Below are 27,991 nucleotides of genomic sequence, written 5' to 3'. Positions count from 1 at the left end.
CCTTAAAATTGCAATGGCTTTATTGGATAAATTGTGTTCACACCAACAAGTGCAGGATGATGTCACCATTTAAAGCAAGACTGTCATTTTTACTAAACGGCAATTACTCGGGCCACAAGTGAAACATTTTGGGATAATGGTAAATTGAGAAAGTATTCAGGTCAATGAAATGACTCCTGTTCTACAGGAATATATCTAATGGTTGCTAACATTACCTGCCACAAGCCTACTGGTCAGACCAGACCAAGACAGCTGTATTGGCAAAGCCTATGAGTGTAGTGAAGTGTGAACTTGTGCTCATGAATTTCCTTTTTAATTTGTAAGAGGAAGAGTGTTTTATGTCTTCTCTAAAAACTTTAAAGATTCAGTTTTCCAGGAAATTAAAGAGTCCATTTCATGATGCCTTTAATCTTTAAACAGTTAGAGTAAAGAAGGACATACCCACAACGTGCATGTTCTGCATGACAGATCTTTACAGTCAAGGGTACATTATTTATGTAGCCTAGATGTGATTTTTAGTTTTAATATTATAGTGCAACTCCAATCTCAGTGGTCTGCATAAAATGACTTTTTTCCCTTCTGTATTTTCATAAACAGACCAGATATGCTGTTGGTTACATGTAATAAAGTGAAAATAGGAATTTATCTTTAACTTCATTTGTTACCCGCTTTCTTCTGAGTCATTTGTTTTTTCTATTGTTTGCTGGGTTTCCAGTTAGGATTAAAGTGGCTGCGAAGAGGTTCCCAGCATTGGTAGTAGCTTTTGTCAAGCTTCTGACATGTCTCCAGACCCCACTTGGTCACAGCCATACTGAAGGATGACTCGAACATGAACGCCTGGAAGGAAAAGACACAATAATCACCCAGTGTTTACACAGTAAAATAAAAACTCTTTGTGGTGGCCTGTTAATCTTGCTTCTCTAGTTGACCTTGATGGGGTGTATATATATATTTTTTTTACCATGGTTCCCTCAGCCACCCTCTCAGGTAAGAGCTCAGCAGTGCTGTTCTTCTCAAAGCATTCAGCGTCTGGGCCGTGTGGGGTCATCATGCTGTGGAGGCTGCCCCCTCCAGGCTGGAAACCCTCCTCTTTGGCCTCATAGTGGCCTTTGATCAGACCCATGAACTCACTCATACAGTTACCTAAAAACACCAGCAGGAGGAGCTGTAACACAGCACTAAAGAGGGTACAGTTGGCTTAAAAAACAAGCTGAAGAAAGATGTGTGACATTGACTTCCACTAGGTGGCCTTACAGGTCTGTGGTGAGAACAGACAAAAGGTACAGCAGGTGGATTGTTATCACCTACTGTCTTGACACTGGCTGGGTAAATGTACATGTTAGCTTGTGGCTGGTTTGTTTCGTTCATCAGAACACAAAATTTTCCATTTCCATTCAAATTCATATGAAAATGGCATAGATATAGCAACTCTATGTCTTAAAAACTTTTAACACCTGCCAGAAATTATGTGTTTTGACCTTACCTTCTACTTGTCTTTAAAAAAAAAAAAATATATATATATATATATATATCTTATATAAATACGTGTGTTATGGTGGTCTTACGGTGATAATATGGTGGACGGAAGGTGTTGTCAGCCACACCCCACCGCGGGGGGAAGATGACAAAGTCAGCAATGGCTACGCCTGGTCGTGTGGATTTGGCAGTCAACACAGTAAAGATAGATGGATCCTGTAGAAAATCATAAACAGGACAATATGGGACATGCAAGGGCAATGCATTCCAGAATTTTCTATATGTATGTTAGAAAGTACAGTGAGTGCACTGTAATAAATTGTGTCTGACACGTTTTGCCCACAAAAAATGTTCAGTTTCCATGTTAAAATTACTTAAAATGACATCTACTGCTTCTCCCTCATTGAAAAATGCAGAATCTATAAGTATGCAAATATTTTTAAATTAAAAAGTTTAACTGTTGGACACAAGATGTCTCCTACTTCACTGTAAAGTTCATTCTCAGTGTTTGTGCACTGGAGGCTTCAAGTTTCCATATCACATTTGTGTAAGTTGCATACTGGACTGGGAATGACTTCCACACTATTTGTGATGAAAAATCAGCCTTCAAGTGTCAAACTCATGCAAATACATCATTCTGCACAGTGAAGCTCAAACATTCAATTGTAGTAAAAAGAAGAAAAACACATGACTCTCACCGCATGGTCGAAGGCCACACAGTTGATAACCATGAAGTTCTTCAGGTTGTATTTGTAAGGTGTGTAGTTCCCGTGCCAGGCTACCACATTGAATGGCGAGAAATCCTACGTGCAGTGAACACACAGAACGAAACAAATAAGACGAGTCTACCCAAGCAACAAACACAAAAGACTTTAAATTGAGCTTTTCACAGGGAAAAAGGAACAATGAATAATGTCTTTGTAATCTTAAATTCCCAGAGAGAGTACTGCTTGACATAAAGAAAAAAAAATTGGTCATAATGAAAAGGGTTGATTGTGAAAGAGGGTGTGCTTCTTTCATTCTTTCTTCTCTTTCATTCCCCCTGTTCTTTGTGATACAAGGCTCCAGGTATTATGGAGTAATTGGCTTCACAATCAAACTTTCCCAAACTTTGAGCATTTTGACGCTCACGGCGGCACAGTTATTGGGGAGGGGGGTGGGGAGCAGCAGTAACAGTGGGTGCAGAGATATTTCTTTATCTTGATTGTTAAAACCACAGCAATTTTATATAGTTTCTCTTTTCTGATAATGTCACTGCGAAAAAGACATTCAACAGCAGCTCTAAAATCAATATAGTTCATTACAACTCAAGCTGCCTTTTGAGTGACCTCCGTGCTCCTTACACACACATGCTCACGTACGCTTCCACACTCTGAGAAGCTAATACACACCAACAATAAAACCTTAGACATACATATGCATACACAGAAATGTGCATAAGTGAATTCATGCACATTACATAACTAATACACACCAAAAAACCTTAATCACACACACACAATGTACAGTAGTTGCCTTACAAAAAAAGGTGTTTGGAGAGCCTAGCACAGGTAATCACTTGGACATTCATCTGTGGTAACTCCACTACACTACATTCGATTAAAATGAAGGGAAAAATGGAAGAGAGCAAGCACTTGCACACACATGCACACAAAACACAAACATATTGGCCCAGTCAAGCAAATAATAAGTTAATTTGAGCAATTTCAGCGCTCTGCGGGGGAACAAAACAGCAGGACCAGACGGGAGCAGCAGCATCTTCCCTGAGATGAGGCCCCCACCTTATTTTCTTACCCCTGTAGCCTCACCCTCCAGGCTCGGGGAAGGGTGGACACCAGGAAAAGAGTGTCAGGTGCAGCCAGCAGCCTCCACCTCTGACCCCCAGTGCATAACAGGCAGCAAGAGAGATGGAAAATGTTTGTTTTGCTTCAAAAAAGACAGTATCTTGCCCTTGTGTACTTCCTACGATGAATAATAATAGTGTGGTCTGACATGGTTTCCACGGTTACAACCCCCCCAACCCCCGCCCCTGACAAACCTCTCCTCCTACCTCCTCCCTGTCTCAGAAAAAAAACCTCCTGTCAGACATTATGTGTCGATCCAATTATGTGCCCAACAGGACATTTCAGGAGGGGGAGGATCATTCTCTGAGTGAAATATGCTGAAATTAATGCTTAACTTGGGAAAGGTTTTTTCCTACAAAGCAAAGCTTCACAGGTACGCTGTCTGTAACTCCAGAATGCCTTAACTAATTATGAGTGATTAAGACTCATAAGGGAGTCGAGGCGGAAACCTGCTGAATGGAACAACTAACGCTTCGATATTAAATCATCAGGGATGGCAATTCAATCGGCAGGAGCGGCTAATGGATCATATGCTTCACTTGGACCGTTTCCTGTTAGTCATTGTTGCGGTTCGATGGTGTTTACTGAAGTGAACACAACCCTAAATAGGGTAATAGGGCAAATATGCCATATGTGTGGGGCTCTGTCATACAGTGTCTGTGTATGTGTGTGAGTGCAAGGACACACACAAACTGAAATGTCACAAAAAAACAAAACACCTGTTGGCAGGCGAAGAGCTTTCCTTGGTACTTGTTGATGATGGTGTAACCTGTGGCCACTTTGCGGTCCTCATACCATGCAACTGGACACAGGAAATCTCTAGGGTTGGCCAGACCGTTGGCTCCTGCAAGACATACACACATAGTCATACACACACACAAAAAAAAATATCAATCCTAACAATTAGCACTAAACACAAAGTATAGCTGAGGCTAATGGGAATCAGGTTACTTTTTTGCAGGTATTTGGTCGTAAACCAAAGTACTTAGAAGTATAACGAGCTAAATGAAAAGTCAGTGGATCTCCAAATTCATTAGGATTCATAATCTGGGAACCACCAAAATTTCCTAGCTATCTATCCAAATATGGCCCAGAGACCTAGCCATGATGGCTAAAAATCTGACAGATTTGGGGAGAAAGTTGTGAGCAAGAGGAGGTTGTGAGAAACAGACATAAAAAGGTTGGTGTGCAGATTTCAAGGAAGGATGAACATACACTTACATACACTCACACTCTATACACTCACAAATGTCATACAAACACACACCTATGGGTCCCAGGTCAGGGAGCTCAAAATGTGCTCCATACACCTCCAGTATGTAGCCTCTGCTTTCTCCAAACACATCCACGCTGAAGCGCATTCCTTGCTGGAGAAAACACATGAGAAGTGGTGCTGAGAGGAAAGTTAGAGCTGTTATGTATTAATTGTAGGGTGTAATGATGCTGAGGGCAGTAATGTGTTTGGGATAATACGCGTGCTGCAGTCGCATATCCTGGTCGTCACACTTTCTGAAGCTCAAACCTCTTTCCACTGTATTTCTAAGGTCACTTTTGAAAAGTACCAAAAGATGTCTTTCTAAATATGGTAAGTGTGGGTGGGCTGCAGACACAATGGCAGATTTCTGGGGAAACTGTGGAGATGAAAAACATAGACCTCACCTGGATGACACAGATCTCGTTCGGCTCGACCATCATCTTCCCAAACTCTGTGGTGATCAAGATCTCACCCTGCTGGGGGACTAGAGAGACAAACAGACAAAAAAGATAAACAGGGAAAAGAAAATTTGAGGGGAAAGAAGGACGGAGGATTGAGCTATCATTGTTCCTGTGATAGATGACAGTGAAAACATCAACAGCCCTTTTCCTCACCAATCAGAAAGTCTCCATCTGAGTTGTTGAAGCACCTTGAACAGAGAAAAAAGGAAGAGCTTAGAAATGATTGTCAAACGTAACCAAGGATTTTGTAGCTGCTTGATATATGAAAATCTATTTGTTACATGATGGAACACATTTGCACACAAATACATACTCACCTGTCAACCATGGAGGTGTTGCAGGTGTACATGTGGATGCCAATGCCGTTCCGGGATTTGGCATCCCCAGCACCACAGACAGTATGCAAACCCTGCAAGATCCAGACAGACACAATCCCAATCAATAAACTGAGAACCTTGATTTAAAAAAAATTATGTTTTTTTTTTAAGAGTTATACTCACAGCCACAAAGTCCACTTTTTTCACTGTAGATTTGGGAATGGTGAATGGCATCCATCGCAGCTGTGAGAGAAACCTCAGTGTCAGAATCTTCTTGTTTAGTAAATACAGAGCATTTAAAAGGAACTCATCTCAATATCTTTAATGCAGAGAAAGACTAAAAACCATAGTTTTATTTAGCCTCTTAATATGAGAGATGGGATCTTACATGAACACGCAATTTTCTGCCAAATTTAGAGCTCCTTTCGTTATTTTACACGATTTCTGTACTTATTGTGATGTAGCCAGCAGCCGGCTAGCTTAGCTTAGCACAAATGCTGGAAACAAGAGGAAATAGCTAGCTTGGCTCTGTCTAAAGGTGATACAATCTGCCTCTAAAGCTCACTAATTAGCATGTTATGTCTTGAATTTGTTCAAAATGTAAAAGCATCTGGTTTTATGGTGTTAATGTGTCAGTTTATTTCTTGCTGCTAGCTGTAGCTTGTCTTAGCTTGAAAGTGTATTTAAGAAACTGAACCATTTCCTTTAAAATCTTCTTTAAATATATAAATATAATAACTAATTGTATTTTTTTTTCTGAACTTTAACACTGATGCTTATTTAGTCGTGAACAGCACTTCACTGCTCAGTAAGAGCAAGTATAGATCATGCTAATCTTACATGGCTGCAAATTAACTTAGTTTAGGAACATAATAATTTAATAATAATGTATGTATTTGAAAATGTTATTTTCTGGAATTAAACGCAATTATCAAACAAAGTAGGTGAAGACAGGTCACATTATGCCACCCCAACCGAAGACTGATGCAGTGAAAAAGAACCCATAATGTATAGAGCCATATCTCACTGGAACAGTTGCTATGCTTTATATCAGAAGAATATATAATAACAACACATACACAATAATTTAAAAAACAACTAAAGAGGTTATTAAGGACATGCTGGCAATTGCTTTGCAGTATAGATGTTAAAAAGAACCAAGATTATTATTGCTATTTTGTTTTACCCATAATTGCTCTATATTAATATTTTCTATATGTATGGTTTTGATGTAATTTAAGGATGTACAGGATGTACTGGTGATAACTACATTTTATGCTGTCCAAACATTGTTGATTACATGTATTTTCTTTGAATGCAGACACCAGGAGGAGTAGGAAGTTTTCAGGGGCTTTAACAAGATTTCAACACCGGTTTCACTACTTGAGGCAAAGACAAAATGAGCAGCGACTCTTCCTGTTGAGCCTTTACATACCTGGTTAGGATCAGGCTCCACTTCGTTCCAGTTCTCTGTAAGATTCCCACAGGGCATTGCGGTAAAAGGCTTATGTTTGACAGACGGCAGTATGCGGTAAAACCAGCTGGAAACAAGAGAAAGAATCAGCGTTTAGTTATTCATGATGTCTAACATCCATTTGATAATGATGAATAAAGTGTGAGAAAGAGATGGACACCTCCTCATATTGGTTGACCGTGGGCAGGTGAAGGCAGAGCCAGAGAGCTGCTCCGCATACAGGCCATACGGACACACCTGAGGACTGTTCTGTAGAAACATAATGCAGTGTGTTCAGACATTCACAACTCCTAACTCCCACTGTGTCACATTGAGTATTCATGCAATTCACTTAAGCCCAAAATTTAGAAAAATGAATGAGTAAATGGTTGAATGAATGAAGGCCAAAATGTCCCCAAAATGTGTGTTTTTGAGTGTATTCTACCTGTCCCTCAGGTAAGGATCCAGGACAGCGGGGGTCTTCAGACGAGAACTCATTCCCAAAACCACTCATATACTGAAAGAGACACTCAAGTTAAGGCAAGTTAGACTGAAAAATGTTAAAAATACAAAGGTAAACAACATGTGGCTTCATTGTAATGCAGGATAAATGTGTTCATGCTGGTTATAATTAAATTTGAAGGCTTGTCATTAAGGCTTGTCTTTTTGTTAATTGTTGTCATATTGATTCACTTTAGATTCATGATACAACAAACTGCAGTTATGCCAAATTTCCCCCCTCGCAGTCATCCATTAGTTGGTGTTATTCTGTTACAGAAACAGACTAATTACACTAACCTCCCCTGGAGTACTTTTTGATCAATATTTCAATTATGATAGGATTATCACTCCACTATCCCTCTGCACTGGCACTGGTTACCAGCACCCATGTCTCCCCTGCCACAGAAACTTGGCACAATGTAAAGTGAAAGTCTTGCTGAGTCATTGTTAGTCTGCAGAAAACGCACACACAGACATGGATGGTTTCCATATGTGCGCGTTCACGTGCCCAAAGTGCGTGCGTAAAGCGTTTTGGAGGCTCCAGTGTGTCCCCCATGAAAGACTGTTATGTAAAGTAGGATTTTATTCCATTTATATAGTGCGTTTATTCTGTGTCAGAGTGGCAGGACGATCAAAAACACTACTTTTGGCACAACTTTTACATTATGTGGATCATGCGTCATAACAAGTCATTAAATCACGTTCATACTTAAAATTACTTTGAGTGATTTAACTGAGTTTTGGCTAAAGGACTGAGACAAATTCCACTTGTTCTCAATTATTTTGGCAGTTGTTTCCAGCTGTTATATGAATTAGTATTCATGAAAACAAACCGGGAAAAAATATCTGCAAACAGAAAGAAAACCGGACAGATTATAGCTCACTTTTAACGGACATTGCAAATTTATATTAATGTAAAAAGTTTTTTCAAACTTTTTTCTATTGAAATGAAGCTGGAATATTATTGTTATGCGAAGACCACATCTGGGCAGCTGCTGAATGCAGCACTCTGATTGGTCGAAGGCAACGCCGCCCTTCAGTCAGCCGGTCTACTTCTGTTGTAGATATGATGTATCAACGCACAGTTTAACTTTGTATATTTCTGATGCAGAATGTACAGCCCATAGATCAATAACTGAGGCGCACATTTCCTTTATTTACTAAATAATAGCAGTGTGTTTGCAGGTTATGTAGCTTCACTGTGTCTCTGAAACTTTGAAGTGCAGTGCATATAAGCACTGGTGAACAAACATTTCTACTATATGCAATAGTTTTGAATAAATAAATGCTGTCTTACCTTGAGTCCAGCCATTCTGCTGTCTGTTATAACTTAAGGCCGGTGAAAGTCTTTCAGAGGTTACAAATTAACTTGCAGCTCTTCTTTCCTGACCCTTAAAACATTCCCTTCGACCAAAATCCACTGCAGGACGTGCATGCCGGTGCATGGACTGAGTGGTAAAGGGGGTTGGATTTATACTCTTTCTCAATATGGGTTTAATTAAGCCTGACTGGGTCCGTGACGCAACAGCGGGGTCTCTAGCAAAGGACAGGGTCGGAGACCAGAATGTGCGCAAACAAGGAACCGTGTCCGTGACTGCCAAGTCAAACAAGAAACAAGACTACATTTAAAAGCTCACAGTGCATGCAGGTAACAAACAGGACATAGATCAATAGGCGAGGCAAAGATGGGCTTCATCTCATAGGCCACAGAAAGCTGTAATCCTGAAATGACCTTTGCGAGGCAACACAAACATCAGTCCAGAGAGGAGCAGCCTCACAAAGACATTACATCAAAACTTTTTATAGCTATATTAGTAATGAAAACATTATAAGGCCATGGTGTATTGTGATGTATGGTGATTTTTAATCATGGTCTTGTGGTGACCTTATATCGGACTGCTTGCGCAATGAATGCTGTCATGCGCATCCTCACGTCACGCAAAACAAATATCAAGGCACCAAATCGCCAAATTTTAAGTTTCATTTAAAGTGTATTTTTTACGTTACTATATTGTTAATCTGAATCATCTTCACACTGCAATGGAGGCAACCTGAACGTTGGGGCCACCATCACTCCAGATTTGACGCACCGCCGGTTCATCAAGTTTGCCGTTAAATTTTGTCACGCTTAACACAAGGTGCGTTACAGCTTTATGTAAAGTGAGTTATCATTCCTCTACAGCTGCATGATTAATTTACTTCTCTTAAAACCAACGTTACACAATAGGATAACCTCTGCATGCTGCAACAAGCATCTGATTCTTGATATGAACAACAGCCAGGCCTCCAAAAGGCCAATACATTAGGCTACTTTACGCAAAATTTATTCAGCTCATTTTTCGAAATAGATGGTCAAACGAGGGGTACCTAATGTCCCCCATGCAGCATGTATCAAAAAGAATCAATTTCGGCTTTCTCAGTCTTGCCTCGCTTCCCCTCTTGTCTATTTCTTTTCTTTTTGGGAGGTGTTGGGGAAGGGTAAATGATGGCAATTCTCATAGCGAGGCGCAAATAAACTCGCCGCGGCAGAAGTAACCGTTCTCCGGCGAGGCGTGCAGTCGGGCCCGGGCCCCCCGCTGGCAGGCAGTCAGGGTGCTGTGCCAGAGACGAGAAAGCCCAATGGCAGGAAAATATCACGTCCCAGTCTCCGGAAATTGATCTGCTCCTTGTATGGAGAAAGAAAATGAGCGATTTTAATTTCATCCCCGATTCTGATGATAGAATTCTAGAGTATTTGGGCCCAATCCGGATGGCGCCTGTGCGTTTTAAGAGAGGCAGGAATAGCTGGAGACGGTAGAGAGGAGACTGTTGTTTCCTACTGACAGTTATATCTATGCATGCGTAAGTGGGCCATAAATGCTTTGTTATTAGATGCCTGCTGAACTCAATGGCTTGATGGTAAATGGTACACTCACCTGGCACAGTCTATCCCCATATGCATAAACAAGCAATCTCTCTCTCTCTCTCTCTCTCTCTCTCTCTCTCTCTCACACACACACACACACACACACACACACACACACACACACACACAGTCACAAGCTTATTCTGTGATGTGATGACATTTTTAGCCTTTCATACCACATGTAAGTGCACACACTTTCACACCTGCTTACAATATATACCCTGTTTTACCCCCCACCCCCCATACTTTGACCTTTAAAGGGTCACTTCACCTAACACACACACACACACACACACACACACACACACACACACACACACACAACATTTTATCCCACTAAGCAGTAGTGCAAATTATTTTGGTGTTACTGGCCGAGCTATTCCGAAATCCATTCACCTCCACTGTATTTGGGTAATGGCAGAAGTCTCAAAGACAAAAATCAAGAGAGTGCACATCCAATCTGTGTGCTATAGTCCTTTCTTTAGGACATTATGCTGTTTTTTCCATGTATAACACATTACTATCGGTGATATTTTGTATCATGCATGTGATTTTGTCTGTAAAGCCTGTTTTTTATTCACATGGATGTTTGCCTGATGTTGCATCAATTAGTTTGCAAATTTCAGTTTTAAGAGAATCTCTACCTTTAATATCTCAAAACCTCAATAGGGCTGCAACCAATGATTATTTTAAGTATTGATTACATTATTTACGTTATTGATCACTGTTTTCCAGAGCCCAATGTGACATCTTCAAATGTCTTGTTTTGTCTACAATCCAAAGATATTAAGTTTACTGTCATAGAGGACCAAAGAAAACAGAAAATATTCACAGTTGAGAAGCTGGAATTAGAGAATGTGAACATCATCTTCTTAAAAAATTACCCAAAACAATTAATTGATTATCAAAATAGTTGGCAATTAATTTAAATATCTCCCCCAGACATGTATAATGACATAAAATATCCTCTTGGAACAATATTGTGTGTCTGATTTGGTTTTTCCTCCCCCAAAAAGTATAATTACCATGTTAAAATCCTTAAAATGGCATCTATTCTTTCTCCCTCATTAAAAATTCCAGAGTCTATGAATATGCAAATATATTTCATTTCAAAAGTTTAACTACTTCGCAGAAGATGTCTCCTACTTCACTGTAAAGTCAGTTCTCAGTGTTTGTGCACTGGAGGCTTCAAGTTTCCACATCACACTTGTGTAAATTGAATATTGGACCAGGACTGGCTCCAAACTATTTGTGACGTCACAAATCCTGCTCGTAGGCCCGCCCCATAAAATAAGATTTTCAATGAGCTCAGAGAAACTTTCCACTTTCAGCAGATGAATGTGAAAACAGCCTTCTAGTGTCAAACTCTGCACCTACATCATTCTGCACAGTGAAGCTCAAACATCCAACTGTAGGAACAAGAAGATAAACATATTTTTGAGTGGAGGGGGACTTTAATAGTTGGCAACTAAATGATTAATCGACTAATCATTGCAGCTCTAATCCTCAGCCAATAAAACCAAAACTATCTGCATGGCTAGATACCATGAGCAGCCTGCATAGGAGTTTATGCAATGCCATACATTCAGTATTCCTTGCATGGATGATGTATCATTAAAATAATCCATGAATCATTGAGGGATTCTCAAAGGCAGGTCAACCGTTAAAGGAAATATTTCTTTAAAAAAGACTTCTACCAGAGCTTGAGCAGTGCATTGTATCTACCAATTTGTCATCATTTATTGACTACATGCATATTATTAGTTATATAAAGATCAAGTGCACTTTTGATTAAATTAATCAGGCAGTAGCAAGTAGCAACAACTAATTAGTGTGGGTTTACACACTCCCCAGCTCTTGTTTCTCTACAGTAATGTGATTCTTTTGTCTGCTCTTTATTCTTCTTTGTGCAGCTGTCAGACATACAAAAGACACAAAGCAAAGCATAAAAACACATTATATAGTACAGATACTATATATGTTGCACCTACAAAAAGCATGAAATTGAGTCTTTTCTTAGTCTGCTGATATCACACAAAATTTTACCATCATTTAACCACATCAGAAATTTTTAAAAATGGCTTGGCTACCTCTTTTGTATTCGCTACACCTTAAACATTGAAACTTAACTTTGTGAAAGACATACATGTGCATGACATCCGAATTTTTTTCCCACCTCGCCTCATCTTGTGTATCACTGCTAGGTAACTGCTGTATTTGGATGTCACATTCTCAAGAAATAGCTTGGATTCTTGTATTTTTGTAATTACAGCCCTGTTACTCACTATTGCAGTTTAATGTTAAATTACTCCTGACATGAGCCATCCACTACCACACACACACACATTTGACAGCTCCATTTAACGCTGATTAGATTTGCAAGGACATGTAGTATACCCTCTCTGTGTCTCCTGTGCCTACTCTCTCTCTCTCTCTCTGTCTCTCCCTGAGTAGGCTGAGTATCTCCTGAATCCTATCCATCGCCGTAATGTTATGCAAATGGATTAATATGAAGATAAAAGACTGTTGCAGCGTGTGGCGCTCTCCTGGTTCAAAGCCTCGTGTTTCCAGGACGATAGCTCTAACGAGTAGGGCACTATTTGGGAGTCATTAAATGATGGCCTTCCTGACATGCACCCGCTCACCACCACCACCACCCGCCCCACGTTGGCCATTAAAGCGGCTCACACCCACACCAAGACACACACTACCGATGCCTTTTAGCGCCGGCTCCCAGTTTCTTACACATCACAGTGTCACAGAATAGAAAATTACACTCTCCTCCCACAGAGAAAATTGCTTTGGAATTGCTTGGTTATAAAGATGTGCTTTAAAGAGAGGGGGTGCATGCAATAAAAAAGGACACACACAAACACAATTACTTAAGCACTCTAAGGACAATTCTTACAAGTTAATCAGAGGATTTACCAATTATTGATGTCAAAAGGATTTTGTTGTGTATCTGTTTGTGGCCTATGTTTATATGCTGTATGTGTTTGTCTTTGCATACAAGATATTTAGTATGCATTTTTCTCTGCTGTTGTGTATATGTGCTAAATTATAATTACTTTATAGTGTGGACATGAATAGCAAACTCCTGCACAGCCAAAGACAAGTTATTAAACAAAACAAGGCATGGAAATAGTCAGAAACAGTTGGGTTAATGCGAGGAAAAACCATAATGTAGTGCATCATGACAAAGACACAAGTGGAAGATTGAAGACAACAAGGTGAAAGGTGTATCAGCGTCAAGAGACAAGAGAGGCGTGACAGAGATGAAAGGGAGAAAATGCAAAGTGGAAAATAGCAGAGAAGACAGAAGGAAGGAGAGAAAAGATGTTAGATGGTACAACAAAAGATGAGTCGGAGTGGAGCAAGAAGGAGATGAGTGGATGAATAACACCAATGGTGCGTGATTAGACAAGACTTAAAAATGTAAGAGAGCAGAATGACACCTGTAGCGGAGGAGAAGATGTGGACAGAAAAGGGTGTCATAGTAGCTTCCATCTCACTAGCTTCTGAATCTATTATTGTATTAAATTGTTGATTAATTCTTCTATTGACAGAGATACATAACAATAAATAATCAAAATAAAGTTTATTTTCTTAAAAAAACATTCTTTCTGCCAATTTTAACGCTAACTAGCTTAAAATTGGCTAAAGAACACATATTGTTTGTATCCTGCATTCTGTGAAGATAGGGTGCATATAGAAGCGGAGTTACACATCTGTGATACATCTGTTACACAGTTTGCCAGACAGCCTGAAAACTTAAAACCATTTTTTCCTAATGTCACTGCTTAGTTTCTGCTTTTGTAGGACAGTGTAGGTCACTCACTTTCCTTGCTAAGTGCTAAAGTAACATTTGAAAGAAGAAGCTAGCCTACTACTTCCTCTTCTACTAAAAAGAAAGGTTTTGTAAAACGGTTTATAAAAGTTGGTAATTCAACTATATTTATTATAGATAAATTATAGGAGGATCAGTATTGGTTGGAAAAACTGAAGCTAAACTGTAGCGGTGATGCTAAACAAGGGCGGCAGTGGCTCAGGAGGTAGTGTGGGTCGTCCACTAACCAGAAGGTTGATGGTTTGATCCCTGGCTCCCCCTGTCCGCATGTCGAAGTGTTCTTGAGCAAGATACTGAACCCCAAATTGCTCCTAACTGTTGCGCCAGCATGGTAGCTTGCCGCCATTGGTGTGTGTGTGTGTGTGTGTGTGTGTGTGTGTGTGTGTGTGTGTGTGTGTATGTGTGTGCGTGAATGGGTGACTGAGCAGCAGAAACGTTGTAAAGCGCTTTGGATAAAAGTGCTATATAAGCAGCCATTTACCATAACTGCTGCAGTAATATAGCATTCAAACCATGCAAGCATCCAAAAAAAAAACAACAACCACTGAGTTGTGAATATGTATACATGGTTCTATATCTTTGTATTCACCTCTGCAACCTGTTACCCTCGTGAGATGAGCTATGTACTGTAGTGGCATGCTTTAGTTAACATAAAGTGCCCTGGGAGCAGGTAATGAGGCACACTGAGCCACAAATGTCCGCCTACAGGATATTCTGTCACACTGTCTCTGGACCCGACACAGCAACACATCAGGCACCTCATCACAAATAGAATTAGCTCCCTGGTCAGAACCAAAATGACAGTAGCTGGATGTTCTGGCAGGAAGCGTAATGGCATTGAGGTGCTGGTGGTGTTCTCCTTGTAGGGGAACCGAGGGGCAGGAGTGTGTATCAGTCCAGACACTTAGTGTGGTGCCAGTTATACTATTCACCCCTCCCTCTGGAGTGTGTGGACAGGTAGTGAGGATGCCTCCTCTAAATCTGTAGTTTAGCTAGGTAGTTTTGAGGGGTGGTCTGAGATGTGTGAAGAGGGAAACTTGAGTTGAATGGTCTTTGGACAAGGAATGAGTGTGTTCAACATCACAAGAACGAGGAGGGTGTGTTTATATCTGTGTGGTTTTCATGTCCAAGTGACTGGTGCAAGAGTGTGGCTGATGTTATATCAATCTGGGAATGATTGTGTGCGAGTTTTGGTGTGTATGTGCACACGTACTCATCTCTGTCTCTGTGTACGCATGTGTGTCTGTCCCCAGCACCGTCATTAGGTCGTAGGTAGTCCCAGTGTTGGGGGTGTAGCTTGGCTGCTCCTGTGGCCTCTCAGGCCAATTTAGGGGGAGAAAAGCACTTCGATCCTGGCCTGCAAGTCTGAGAGTCCCCAGCGGGAGGCAGCGCAGCCCTGCAATCTATATTGGATTTATTCCTTTCCCATCTACAGGCCCCACACACCCCACAGAGAGGAAGTCTCAACTGCACTCTCTCTCTGTCCCCTAAGACAATATGTTATGGTACACACATGAGCACACATAATCGTGTAAACACACACATGCAGACACACACTCAAAGGCACACACACCTAGTCTATCTTCAAGGCACACTCCCCCACAGCAAGGAAGTTATAAGGGCACACTTTCTGTCACTGTGGGAGTTGCACCGGGGTCAAGATATACTGAGATTTGTGAGAGACAGACAGACAGATAGAAAAGGTACAGCCAGCTAGAGAATCATCCAAGCTGTTGACACAGTGAGTTATTTGGGCTGACCATTGTTTCATGCTCATGGAAAATATTGTTCAGATATATAAAGGCCAAGGTGTAAAATGCATTTTTTATCACATTACAGCAAGAAAAAAAGCATTTACATAAAACTCAGACAAGGTCAGGGAGAAACGAGGTTCTTAATTTAGTCTAATCAACTGTCATTTGCATCGCGCCATTTGCGCAAGGTATTGCCACTAACTGAATAAATGGACTTCTTCAGACTCAAGGGGGGGCACTCTGGTTTTGATAAGCTGGCAACATAACTGATTTGCATATATTACTTTGATTATCTCATTACTAGGATGATTCTTGCGGAATTTTTGACACTCGCGCAATCGAATTAAAATTAAGGCACGCAATCAATAAAAGGGCAACGCGGCTGTGAAAACACACGGCACCCCAGGTTGGTGTGGTCAACTAGTGATGATGATGATGACGATGGTTATGAAGACTATACGCTTATGGTGATGATGTGTCAGAGAATGATGATGATGATGATGATGATGATGATGATGATGATGATGATGACCTCTTCAGCTCGCGAGCCCCTGGACTCGGCAGTAGGTTTACGAGAATCTCGGGCTCTTGATTCCTGTGATCAAAGCAGTAATCAGTGGAGACGATGGGGGCCGTGAAATTGCCGCTCTCTTGTGGGTGACCTATCCACCCGCCATGAATCCAAGAGTGGCCCGCAGGCGGCTCATGTTCCCCCAATCGATAATGGCGCTCGCATCTTTCCTCCGACTCAACCCATCTGTGGAATGATGAAATCATGCGTAAAGACGCGCGCAGGCCTCGGATAATTTTGCAATGCAGTATAGCCACAATAACCTGGTGGCTACATTCAGGTAAGCGTGAGGGCCATCAGTTCAGCTGAGCTCCAAGTGATGGTCAGGTATCATATGTCACCAAGATCTGTCTGTGGAAAAGTGCAAATTCATGTTTTGATTTGATTTTTCTTCATTTGAAAACCTATATTTTTTCAATTTCCTGTATGTTATGATGCCACAAATCTACAATATTACATTCAAGGCAGTAAGGCAAGTGACTTATTTTGTTGCCATATACACAAATTGTTTGGGGGAATAAGATTAGGAGAGAAGAGACTCCTTCTCTCCTCTCCTCCTAATAGACTCTCAGTCGTCTGCACACTAACCGGGGAGCAAAGGCACACGTCCACGTTTTAAATTCATGATGTAAATAATTATAGGCCTGAAAATTGATTTCCTTACGACCTTCTCCAGCAAACAACCCCCCACCCCCCCAAAAAAGAAAGCTACTTCTGTTGAAGCATTAAGTCATCAATTATTTTCCTTACATAAGGACAAATTATCGAGTCAGTTGAACGAAATTAGAACCCTTTGTTTCTGATCAGACCGCATTACCGCTGGAAATTACGGATGATGGCTGCGTGCGCGCTTGCCTTTGTTGTTTCGATCATCGCCTGTCGCTCTGAACTCGCGCTAACAAAGTCATTAAATTGACTCCCTCTCGCTCTCATTATGCGGGCTGTTAATAACCGCTAATTAACTTTGCTTACGCGCGCCTTAAAAGCCTCCCTCCCCTCCCAACACACACACACACGCACACACACACACGCACACTCTCTCTCTCTCTCTCTCTCTCTCTCTCCCTCCCTTCCTTCTTTTTCCTGCTTGGCCTCTCAAGCGGAGCAAGTGTCCAATTATGTCAGAGCGCGACGACGGATGGAGGATGAGTCGTCGTCGCCAAGGCCACGAGCCAGCCGGTGCGTGTGTGCGTGGGACCAATGTTTACACGTGCTGCTTATGGATAAACTTATGAGATAAGAAAAGCAATCCTAACATATGCAGATGTATATTTGTCTCCCATGCATGCTGGTTTTCAAGTTGGAGCAAACACTTAATCTTATATGAATGCAAAAAAATGCCGTAGGATTGAAGCTGCTCTGTCTTTTACATTATAACTGGGTCTTACCTGTGAGAGCAGTCTGCTGTTCTACCCAGGAGATGGCGCCATTTGAATGACCCGTAAGGCAAAGCTCAACCTGCTGGCCCTGTATGATGGACTTCATTAGTATCACTTTCATTGCCCTTCCCTGGAGAGGATGAGACTGAAATGAAGCAGAGGTAAAGCCAGCATCATATAGGAGAAATATGTTAAAACATGCACTCATAACGTGGTTTTAATACACAGACTCACCTGAGAGATTAATGCATGACGTAGACGACCACAGTTTTTCCGTGGAGTGAGGTTAGGCCTTCCACGGTCTGTACAGCAGCAGTGTTTGAGCTGAACAGAAAAAAAGCATGCAACCCGGTGTTTCCCCAGGATATTATCAAGTTAGGATGTTATGAAAATACAGGGGAGGCGGTGCTGAAACGGAAGGCGCTTCTCTTCACCTGCACGTCAAAGAGACGGAAAATTGAAAATGTGAAAATTGCGCTCAGGCTATTCCGTCCCCCTCTAATGTATGCGCGTAATTAGTGCATTTAAACAAAGCGCGGATGTCCTGCTGGCTGAAATGGCGGCTGACATCTCTTTTTCCACAGGGTTAATAACAGTGTGCGGATAAATGAATCAAATTGTGGCCCCCAAATTACAGAGCGACTCTAAATACCCGTCTGTATTACGCACGTCTGTTTGTGACCGCGCAGGAAAAGGCATAACATTTTATAGGCCTATTGTTATTACACTCATTACTTTGATTTGCGTGCAAATAAACAAGCTCGGAAGTTTATGACACCACAAAAAAAGTTGCGGATGGATTGAATCTGACAGCAGACGTGAGCATGAGCGGAATTATTTTTTTAAATAAATGCAGAAACAAAACAAAATTATGATTCAGGGTATAGTCTGATGTCATATACTTAATAGGCCTTATTATAGAGGAGATGTGCTACACAGAGAGGTTGCATAAGTAAGAAAAGGGATTAAATCTGTACTTAAATGCTATTCCTGCAGATAAATTCCAGCTTTTATGTGTTGTTAAGATTTTTTCGAGGCTCCTAAATAAAAAAAACATGAAAACTGACTTAATCTAAGCGCCCTGCACCTTAACTAAACTTAAGATCAATGGCGCAATCACAGAAGAGTCATACATAGATCGCTTAAAAATAGATAAAAGGAGAAAAAAAAAGGAATAACTTGTGCAATTTTCTGGACATATATCTTATTGTTATTTTTCGTTTGCTGCAATGCTCTATAGCCGGGCAGATACATAACGGAGAGGAAGAGGAGAGAGAGGGAGAATGAGAGAGAGAGAGAGAAGGGGAGAGTAAATTGCAGCTTGCTGAAGTTTTTGGATTGAATTCTGAAAATGATCCTTTTAACAGTGATGGGCTCTGAGGCGAGGATAGGGGTCATGCCATTCACAGCGGGTTAAATAGACTTTCATTTAAAATTACATTCTCGATCCATCTCTCCATCTCTCCCCCTCTCCACAGCGGAGTCCCTGCGTGCTATCCTGGCTCCCCGTGCGGCGTCTCATCACCGCCGCGCCACCCTCACTTTTTAAGTCAATCCACAACTCCAGCAGAGAGCAGGCAATTGAAGGGAGAGGGAGAGACAGACAGACAGATAGATAATGCTACTTTAATTATGTTCAACGTTGAGCTCATGAGATATATAAAAAAAAAATGTTTAAAAAAAAAAGCCCATAATAATCCAAATAATATTTATGTTTTTCTTTTCTTTGTTTCAATAGCTGCAGCCTAGAACAGATTTAGGAAAAAATTCGGATCCCAATATTGATATTTCCATTTTTATGTGAGTCAGAGTCTGACATGGCTTTCACAGGTGCTGTCTGAGGTTGAACACAAACTCCGTGCCAGATTTATTTTTCATCTTGGCACAAGGATTCAAGACAGTGGCCTGTATGGAAGAAAAGACTGCAGCATAACCGGTCGTCTAGATAAAATATATGTGTGATATTATCACTCTTATTATTATTATTATTATTATTATTATTATTATTATTATTATTATTATTATTATTATTATGCCCTCTATTATTATTAATGTATATTTCTAATGTTGAAGTAATAAAATAAGTAATAAAAACATAAAATAATAGCAGGCCTCATGAGAGAAAGAATTGCATAAATCAGCTGCTAAAAACACCTTTTGGAATAAATCAAGCATTGATTGGTTGTTTATGAACAATATTAATGTTAACCCTGTAATATAAAGTGCTGCACAAATATGTACAGGACAACTAGGCTGCAGTTACAGAACACAATATACTTTACTGTGCATGTTTGAAATGTCTTCTGTGCCATTGTGTTTTGAATATCTTAGTTACATTGCTGCACTTTATTAATGTTATAAAACACACCTGTGCTTGGTTGCAAATATGCTAAACTCTACCAAAACATCTATTTATTATTAAATAATTTCACTTGAGTGCAGAGATCTTTTATTGGCCGCTCTCATAGAATTTTAAACATGTTCACAGACCTTATAAATAAAACGAAATTCAAACCAGCATGCAAGAAAAGCTGCGTTTTCAAAGTTATCTTCCGAGTTCATTCCGCGGAGTAAAAAAACTCCATGTCGGGTTTTGTTACCTTCCCCTCAAATTAACTTTAATCGTAAAATATATAAAGCAGCTCCGCGCCGTCTCTAACCCCACATACACACATACGAGCCAATCAGGCGCGCAATAACAGCCTACAGGAGCGGAGAAGCGCCTGGCAGACCGGAGCGCAACGCGAGGCAGCCAAACCGCTGTCTGTCATTAGCTGAGAGAGTGACAGAGCAGTGACAGAGGAGAGAGAGAGAGAGAGAGAGAGAGAGAGAGAGAGAGAGAGAGAGAGAGAGAGAGAGAGAGAGAGAGAGAGAGAGAGAGAAAGGGGGAGGAGGAGGAGAGAGCGGTCCCGGATCAAACAGACACGCTGGCCTGAGAGGAGAGGAGAAGATCGAGCAGAGAGCACCGGACCTCGAGAGAGAGAGAGAGAGAGAGAGAGAGAGAGAGAGAGAGAGAGAGAGAGAGAGAGAGAGAGAGAGCGAGAGAGAGAGAGAGAGAGGGAGAGAGAGAGAGGGAGAGGGAGAGAGAGAGAGCAAGAGAGAGAGAGAGGGAGACTGACAGGCGTTACCGAGACGAGACGAACACCGAAGCGTCGACATGAGCGGTCAGTTTGAGGAAGATCTCCGCGACCGGGGGGAGAGGAAGAGCAGTAAATCCCCGACGTTGCTCTCCTCTTACTGCATAGACAGCATTCTGGGCCGCCGGAGTCCCTGTAAGGTCAGACTGATAGGGGCGCAAAGTTTGACGGGTCTGCCCGGCAGAGGAGAGCTGGACAAGACGGCTGACGGTAAGTTTCCTATGAGCTGGACTGTCTGTCTGGTACAATACTATTGAAAAGAAGCAGCCGCTGTGGTTAGGCCTATATGCTGTTTATTTAGGAGTATTATAGGGGATGGACGTGTGTTAAAAAAAGCTAATTTCACGCTCAAAGTATGCGTCCAGAAGAGGTTTGGTTTCATAATAGTTGGCTAATAAATATGTGTCCAAGGCTAAACAGCTGGTGTAAAGTCTGACAGAATTATTCACAGGCCTGCAAAACTATAAAGTTTATTAGAGGCTCTGCTTGTCTTATTCTTATCCATTATTTTAACATCTTTGACGCGCTTTCTTCTTCAGGGTCGACGAAAGACCCCCTGACTCTCAGCGCTGACATGCACCTGCCACCCAAGCTCCGCCGGCTCTACGGACCGGGGGGGAAGTACCTTCACGACCACGCTGAGAAGCTGGACAGGGAGCGGCTCCTCCTGGAACAAGCGAGCGACAACCTCAAAATCACCCAGGCGCCGCAGGTGAGCATCAGCCGCAACAAGTCCTACAGGGAGAACGTGTCGCTGAGCCGGGGAGAGGGCGACCAGAGCCCCGGTGAGGGCTCGGAGGACAGCAGCCTGGGACTGGTGGAGCTCGGCCCGTTGAAGTTCGAGGAGGACGCGGGGAAGGAGGAGGAAAGCTGCGGGGACGCGGCCGCGCTGTCCCCGAAGGACGAGGAGAGGGAGAGCTTGAACGCCGGGGATGGGGACGTGAGGGACGGGGAGGACAGCGTGTGTCTGTCGGCGGGCAGTGACTCGGAGGAAGGGATGATGAAACGGAAGCAGAGAAGATACAGGACTACCTTCACCAGTTACCAGCTGGAGGAGCTGGAGAGGGCTTTCCAGAAGACGCACTACCCCGACGTCTTCACCAGGTAATTAAAATTTTTGCAGAAATTTCCTTATTTCAAGTCTAGAAAAAATCACTTTAAAATTCTAAAATTGCATCTCAGCTTAAATTATAATTATTAGAATTTATTCTCATTATTATAGCAATTCTGCACCGTATACGTTTACATATAAAACGAGAAAAAAATAGGCTTACAAATTTTAATTTATATGCATATAAAAAAGTCTATAATTACACTATTCTACAACAATAGTTTCTTACAATAATTTATTATTATTGTTATGATTATTATTGTGTTTTTATAACATGTGGCTGCTATAAACAAAATTCTTTGAAAGACGCACAAAGACACAAACATGCAACGTGTTCTCTAATAATAATTCGCCTTCAAGGTGATAACTAAATGCATTTACTTCTAAATAAACACTTCCTTACCCCATACAATTTTGCAAAAGCAGTCCTTGTAATTGCACACGTCTGTAATCGAGCCTGTTACTGGACACTGTGTAGATCACACCTCATAAAAAAACCCCAAACACCAAACCCGTGTCTTGCATACAATAGGCCTGTGAGTGCTGCTAAGGCTGCACGTTTTGTTACCTGTAAGATATCATGTTGATACACATGACAGCGAGGTCAGTCTCAGGAGAAATAATTAACCGGTGCAGCTCAGGTTACCTGTTGGACATGATACTGAATACAGTGTCCAAAAAAATAAATAAAAAAAAATTAGTCAGGGCCTAACATAAGCCCAAGGACAGGTGTACATGCAGTGGGAAGCACACACACACATACACAGCCACACACACACACACGCACACAATTTTCTGCAGGGTTATGTGTAAGCTTAAATGCTATTAACACGTTTTATAAAATACATAATTAGGACTTTTATTTAGTAGGGCCTATAAAAAAAATCAGACCTATTTTCTGCAAAATCTACATTTGGTTAATTGATACATTCACATTTTAGGCTTCAAATAAAAGCTTTTCTGATACAACAAAACACAATAACCTATATTTTCGATTTTTTTTAACCATTGGGATTATTCATATTTTCCAATCGATTTACTTTAAGGCGACTTGTAGGTCTAATTTGCACTGCAAACCCATCTCGCAGCTGAAGGGAGCGTCAATTGCTTTGTGGCAGGCTAGTTTAGATGTCATTATTTCAGCCATTATGTTGTTACACTGACAGGCCTGGGCTAAGGAAAATCTAACAATCACTAGGCCTATTTCTACCCATCCGTGACAGGGGAAAATAGAATATGGCTATGGCGTCTTTCTGCAGTTCAAGTCAGGAGGAGAGAAAAAAAAAATCAAGCCTATTTTGGTCATCTTTTGTTGACAGTGAACAACAGGAGGGGACAAAACAGCAATTCTACTTTGCTTTCAAACGACGGCCTGTAACCTTGAATCTTTTCTCTCTCTCTCTCTCTGCTTTTTCTCCTTTCCTCTTTCTGCTTTTTTTTTTTTTTTTTTTTTTTTTAAATCCTTTTCAGAGAAGAGCTCGCAATGCGCCTGGATCTTACCGAGGCCCGTGTTCAAGTAAGTGGCTCTCTGTTTATCTTTATCTGAAAAGAGAAGCCTGCGACAAATCAAATATGAGTTTGGGGGGGGGGGGGAGCATCCTTTAATGTTTTATGTCCTCTATAAAATGTTCCCGGTACACAGCGCTGGATAATAACCGGTGATATGCGTCACTGATTGAGGATCAACGATTACAGGCCAATTTGAGGCGGTAATTTATTACAGTAAAAATGTGTTAAATGGCCCCAGTCGCTGCGCAGGGAAGGTCTTTCCTGTTATTGAATGTTATTACACGCGAATGGGGGACGTTTTAGTGGCAATTAAGCCGACGCTGGCGATTCATAAAAAGCTCACTTAGCGCAGGAGCAAACACTGTCTATATTCCTGGGATGAGATGGTGTTTGAATTCCCATCAGAGGGGACAGACAGGGGCCGAGATATGTGTGTGTGTGTGTGAGAGAGAGAGTAAAAGGATGTGTGTGTGTGTGAGAGAGAGAGAGAGAGAGAGGGGATGGAGGGAGGGGGGAGAAAGAGGGGAGGGATAATGCTATTTGATTTCCCATTATGTGATTGCAATAGACCTGCATTGATCCGATGCTTTGCACTTGGGAGCGAATGAGAGACCATTAAAGGTGTTTGCTCCCAGCCCCCCCCCCCCCCCCCCTCCCTCCCTCCCTCACCCCCCCAGCCAACTCCCCCCCTTCCTCCTCCTCCTCCTCCCCTCCCATCCCACTCTCCTCTCCTCTCCATCCCTCCCTCTCTCTCTCTTCCTCGTTTTGCACTCAAAGCGTGGCTTGCATGTCGAAACCCCGGGCTCATAACCAGAGAGACAGTTCAAACACGGTGGAAGCTCCGAGGGGGTTATGGCCGACGGTAAAACAACAGATGTCTCTTTAGGGGCCGTAGGTGAACAAATCACTTAACGGGCGCCATCAGGAGGTGATAAAAACTCATAAATTCCCGAGAGGCTGTGTAATGCTAAACAGCCCTCTGGGAATAATGTGTGTGTATGTGTGTGTGTACAGTCCCTGTCGCTCAAGCTCGCCCCGTTCAATCACTTTGCTCATGTTGACATTTTGCTCATTGTGAGAGCCCCGTGCTTCTGCAGTGCAAACTGGGCACCAGCGGATGCGTGGGAAAGTTAAATACTCTCTTGGATGGAAGTCACTTGTTCGACATCTCCTAAGAATTTCATTTAAAGCGCATTAATTGTTATTGGAGCCAGTTCAGCGGTAATTTTCTGGATCTTTTGTTAACACCGCTCTTAATTATCTCCCCCCCCCACACACAACCCCCCTCCACCCACCCTGGAGCCCCTCCACAGAGACGGGGGTTTAATTAGACAGAAAGTAGATTTAAGGGACCATGAGCGGCAGGGTTTACCTTGCATGTAATTACCATTGACTTTCCGCCTATTGGCCATCACCTGAACTAGACAATTATTAGACTACACTGACGCAACATTGAAAAGTCTAGTCATGTTAATTACCATGAATCATTGCTGTAATGTAAGCAAGACTGGGAGTTATAGTTTTGATTATTTATTGCAAGAAAAAACCTGCGTAACTGAGCAGTTGTGCTGACATGTGTGACCTGAGCATCCCCTCCTCTTGTCATTAAGACAGAAGGAAAAGTCTCTTTATAGGAGAAGTTGCCTGTTGATACCAGTGTGTTTCTATTTTTAGAAAACATGCAGCCTCTTTAAATCACTTGGAAGCAGGATTTATGTCCTGCTGTCTTCTAGTAGTTTAAGAAATGAGATGGACTTCCCTGCTCCTATTAATCTGTGTGTGTGTGTGTGTATCTGCTCTCAGGTGTGGTTTCAGAACCGCAGGGCCAAGTGGAGGAAGCGTGAGAAGGCCGGGGTGCAGGCCCACCCGTCGGGCCTGCCTTTCCCAGGCCCCTTGGCAGCAGGCCACCCTCTCAGCCACTACCTGGAGGGGGGGCCTTTCCCTCCTCACCCCCACCCGGCCCTGGAGTCCGCCTGGACGGCTGCCGCCGCCGCGGCCGCCGCCTTCCCGGGCCTGGCCCCACCACCCCACAACGGCTCTGCCCCACCCCTGGCCACCCCGCTCGGCCTGGGCACTTTCCTGGGCACCGCCGCCATGTTTCGCCACCCTGCCTTCATTGGACCCACTTTTGGCAGGTAAGCTGCACCCATGCACAGACCTCCGGTGGACCTGTTCATTACACTTATTTACACCACAGCCCACTAATCTCTGCACCTGTAGGACGTCACATTTATCCCTGTATTTTACAGTAAATTACTACAATTTCGCAGTCGAGCACACGTACAGGAAAAATGCAGCAGCTGAGCTTAAAATAAACCAACCCATCATACAACACTAATGACTGATAGTTACAGTAACGCTCAGCCACACTGCGTTACTGTTTATCTCAGGGAGTCTGATTATAAATATGTTATACTGTTAACCATTCGCAGTGGTGTGTAATCACTGTCAAATGCCTTAATAAATTAACCAAATGTGTGATCCTGCAAGACAAGCTGTGAGGAGGGGTGACGCTGCACACTCCACATGCCACAATTAGCTTCTCATTTGCTTTCCTCTTCTCTAATATAGAGTATTATTAACCTTCTACTCTCTATTTCATCTTTTTTTTAAATCTCCAGAAAGTCAGTATTTAATAGACAGATAATAGAAGACATTAAAAGATCTAAGATTCATTTTAAGACAAACCGCCCAACTAAAGAAACTAAAAGGAAATAAAATACATGTGAAGGACAGTCAAAATCTTAATTAAACAGGAAAGGTTTCTTCTTCTGCTTTCACACAGACAATTTAGAGTCACAGTGCTCTCTAATGTAAGAGAGGTGATGTGAAAATGAGACTTCTGTGCCACTTCGGATTGAATAAATGAAACTCGGCTCATGTTTTTAGCAACCATGAATGTTAGATGGTTAAGTCTGCCTTTCTCTCCCAGGCTCTTCTCCAGTATGGGTCCTCTGACCAGTGCTTCCACCGCTGCAGCTCTCCTTCGTCAGCCCGCCCCTCCAGTAGAGAATCCCTCCCACGCGGGACCCGTCCTCCCCGACCCTTCCTCTTCCTCTTCAGCCCCTTCTGCAGCCGCAGCAGACCGCAGGGCCTCCAGTATCGCGGCGCTGCGCCTCAAGGCCAAGGAACACTCTGCTCAGCTCACCCAGCTTAACATTCTGTCCACCGGCGCCGCAGGGAAGGAGGTGTGCTGAACACTCAACACCAGCTCTAGGCCTCCCTGTCCCGGGCTTATGTCCCATTCCATGACAACCCCCCCCTTCACCCCCCCAGTCCAAAAACCCACTCATACCTCTGGAGGCTGATGTCCTGATGTCCCCTTGTTCAACCACCCCTGTTACCTCATGTTTCCCCAACAAAATAGCACGACCAAATTCAAAAAGAGCACTGGCTAAAAAAAAAGAGAAAAAAAGTGTGTGTTTGTGTGTGTGTCAACCACTGTAACACTGTTTTACACTCCACACACACACCTTCCTGAATCACAGTCCAGTAATTTCTAATATTTTCCACGTTCTTCACAATATGAATATTTTAAGACGCAGATTTTTTTTTATGAAGACTTTTAAATATTTATTGATACTTTGACAATAAATTAAACTTGAATTTGGGCTCTATATCATTCATACAGGCCATCAAATAGTTTTTTTAAGTGCCCATAAGACATTCTACTACATGTGAACACAAGAAAATAAAGCACACACATCGCCAATAGAGGTCTGTACCAAAGTACATTTGCTAAAGTATTGTACTCAAGTACAAATTTTAGAGTATTTCATTTTAGTCAAATATAATATTGTGGTGAAATAATAAATATTGTACTTTTAAATTCAACTACATTTTTTGTCAGATATACTAAAAAAATAAGATTTTACATACAAAACATTGGATCCACTTAGAAAATAGGAAGTATTGTAATAGATCAAACTACCTAATATATAAAATATTTAATGCTATGTAGCCTGTACATTAATTTATCAGTAATAATAATTTAATGATAGTTTTTCTACATTAAGTACTTGTACTTTTTTTACTTGCTTAAAAGTACATTTTACTTGTAAGAATTATGTGCTTTTACTTAAGTAACATTTTCAAAACAGGATTTTTACTTGTAAAAGCATTTTTACCTGTGTAGTATTGCTACTTTTACTTCATCCACCACTGCACGTTTCACACACACACACACACACACACACACACACACACACACACACACACACACACACACACACACACACACACAGACCTGAAGAGCAGCAGGGGAACCTAGACTTTTTTAGAAAGGATTCTTGTGCTACTTCAAATGTGAGTGCTCCACATTACATTGCTTAATCTGTATGCATTGATGTGGGCTGAGCCAGTCTGCGTCTAATAAAGGCGAGTTGGAGGAGGTCCCCACCCCCCCCACACCCCCTCCCCTCCCAGAACCAAAGGAAAACTGTCCATAGACCTTCCATAAGCCTTCTCTACA

The 27,991-nt window shown here is 41.9% G+C and overlaps 2 protein-coding genes across 3 annotated transcripts; one reads left to right on the top strand and one right to left on the bottom strand.

The window, feature by feature from the left end:
* Positions 1–2: 2 nt before the first annotated feature.
* hgd (homogentisate 1,2-dioxygenase) lies at positions 3–23,407 on the bottom strand. 2 transcript variants are annotated; one of them, XM_042398596.1, is made up of 15 exons: positions 22,580–23,407; positions 17,773–17,893; positions 7,252–7,323; positions 6,988–7,076; positions 6,789–6,894; positions 5,537–5,596; positions 5,354–5,445; positions 5,190–5,224; positions 4,980–5,059; positions 4,588–4,687; positions 4,040–4,164; positions 2,175–2,279; positions 1,566–1,692; positions 962–1,143; positions 3–837 (listed from the first exon to the last, which is right to left on the bottom strand). In XM_042398596.1, exons 3-15 carry the CDS (start codon positions 7,318–7,320, stop codon positions 694–696), a joined length of 1,314 nt encoding a protein of 437 aa, XP_042254530.1. In that variant the 5' UTR covers positions 7,321–7,323; positions 17,773–17,893; positions 22,580–23,407; the 3' UTR covers positions 3–693. The 2 variants fall into 2 exon arrangements, with proteins under 2 accessions (XP_042254530.1, XP_042254529.1); XM_042398595.1 differs by lacking the exons at positions 17,773–17,893; positions 22,580–23,407 and adding an exon at positions 8,605–11,022.
* arxa (aristaless related homeobox a) lies at positions 20,810–27,536 on the top strand. Its single transcript, XM_042398594.1, has 5 exons — positions 20,810–21,110; positions 21,440–22,004; positions 23,482–23,527; positions 25,324–25,655; positions 26,453–27,536. Exons 1-5 carry the CDS (start codon positions 20,921–20,923, stop codon positions 26,715–26,717), a joined length of 1,398 nt encoding a protein of 465 aa, XP_042254528.1. The 5' UTR covers positions 20,810–20,920; the 3' UTR covers positions 26,718–27,536.
* The last annotated feature ends 455 nt before the right edge of the window (positions 27,537–27,991 follow it).

Source organism: Thunnus maccoyii, chromosome 21 (assembly GCF_910596095.1).
Source record: "Thunnus maccoyii chromosome 21, fThuMac1.1, whole genome shotgun sequence".
Taxonomy (NCBI): Eukaryota; Metazoa; Chordata; class Actinopteri; order Scombriformes; family Scombridae; genus Thunnus; species Thunnus maccoyii.
This window is presented reverse-complemented; position numbering and strand designations above follow the sequence as displayed.

Bases quoted from the DNA above. Each gene is read 5' to 3' on its own strand.
- arxa (XM_042398594.1), top strand. From the start codon at position 20,921: ATGAGCGGTCAGTTTGAGGAAGATCTCCGCGACCGGGGGGAGAGGAAG. The intron at 21,111-21,439 runs GTAAGTTTCCTA...TTTCTTCTTCAG, and splicing joins GCTGGACAAGACGGCTGACG to GGTCGACGAAAGACCCCCTG. The intron at 23,528-25,323 runs GTAAGTGGCTCT...ATCTGCTCTCAG, and splicing joins TTACCGAGGCCCGTGTTCAA to GTGTGGTTTCAGAACCGCAG.
- hgd (XM_042398595.1), bottom strand. The intron at 5,060-5,189 runs GTGAGGAAAAGG...TTGTCTCTCTAG, and splicing joins AGATGGAGACTTTCTGATTG to TCCCCCAGCAGGGTGAGATC. The intron at 1,693-2,174 runs GTGAGAGTCATG...GATTTTCTACAG, and splicing joins GTGTGGCCTTCGACCATGCG to GATCCATCTATCTTTACTGT.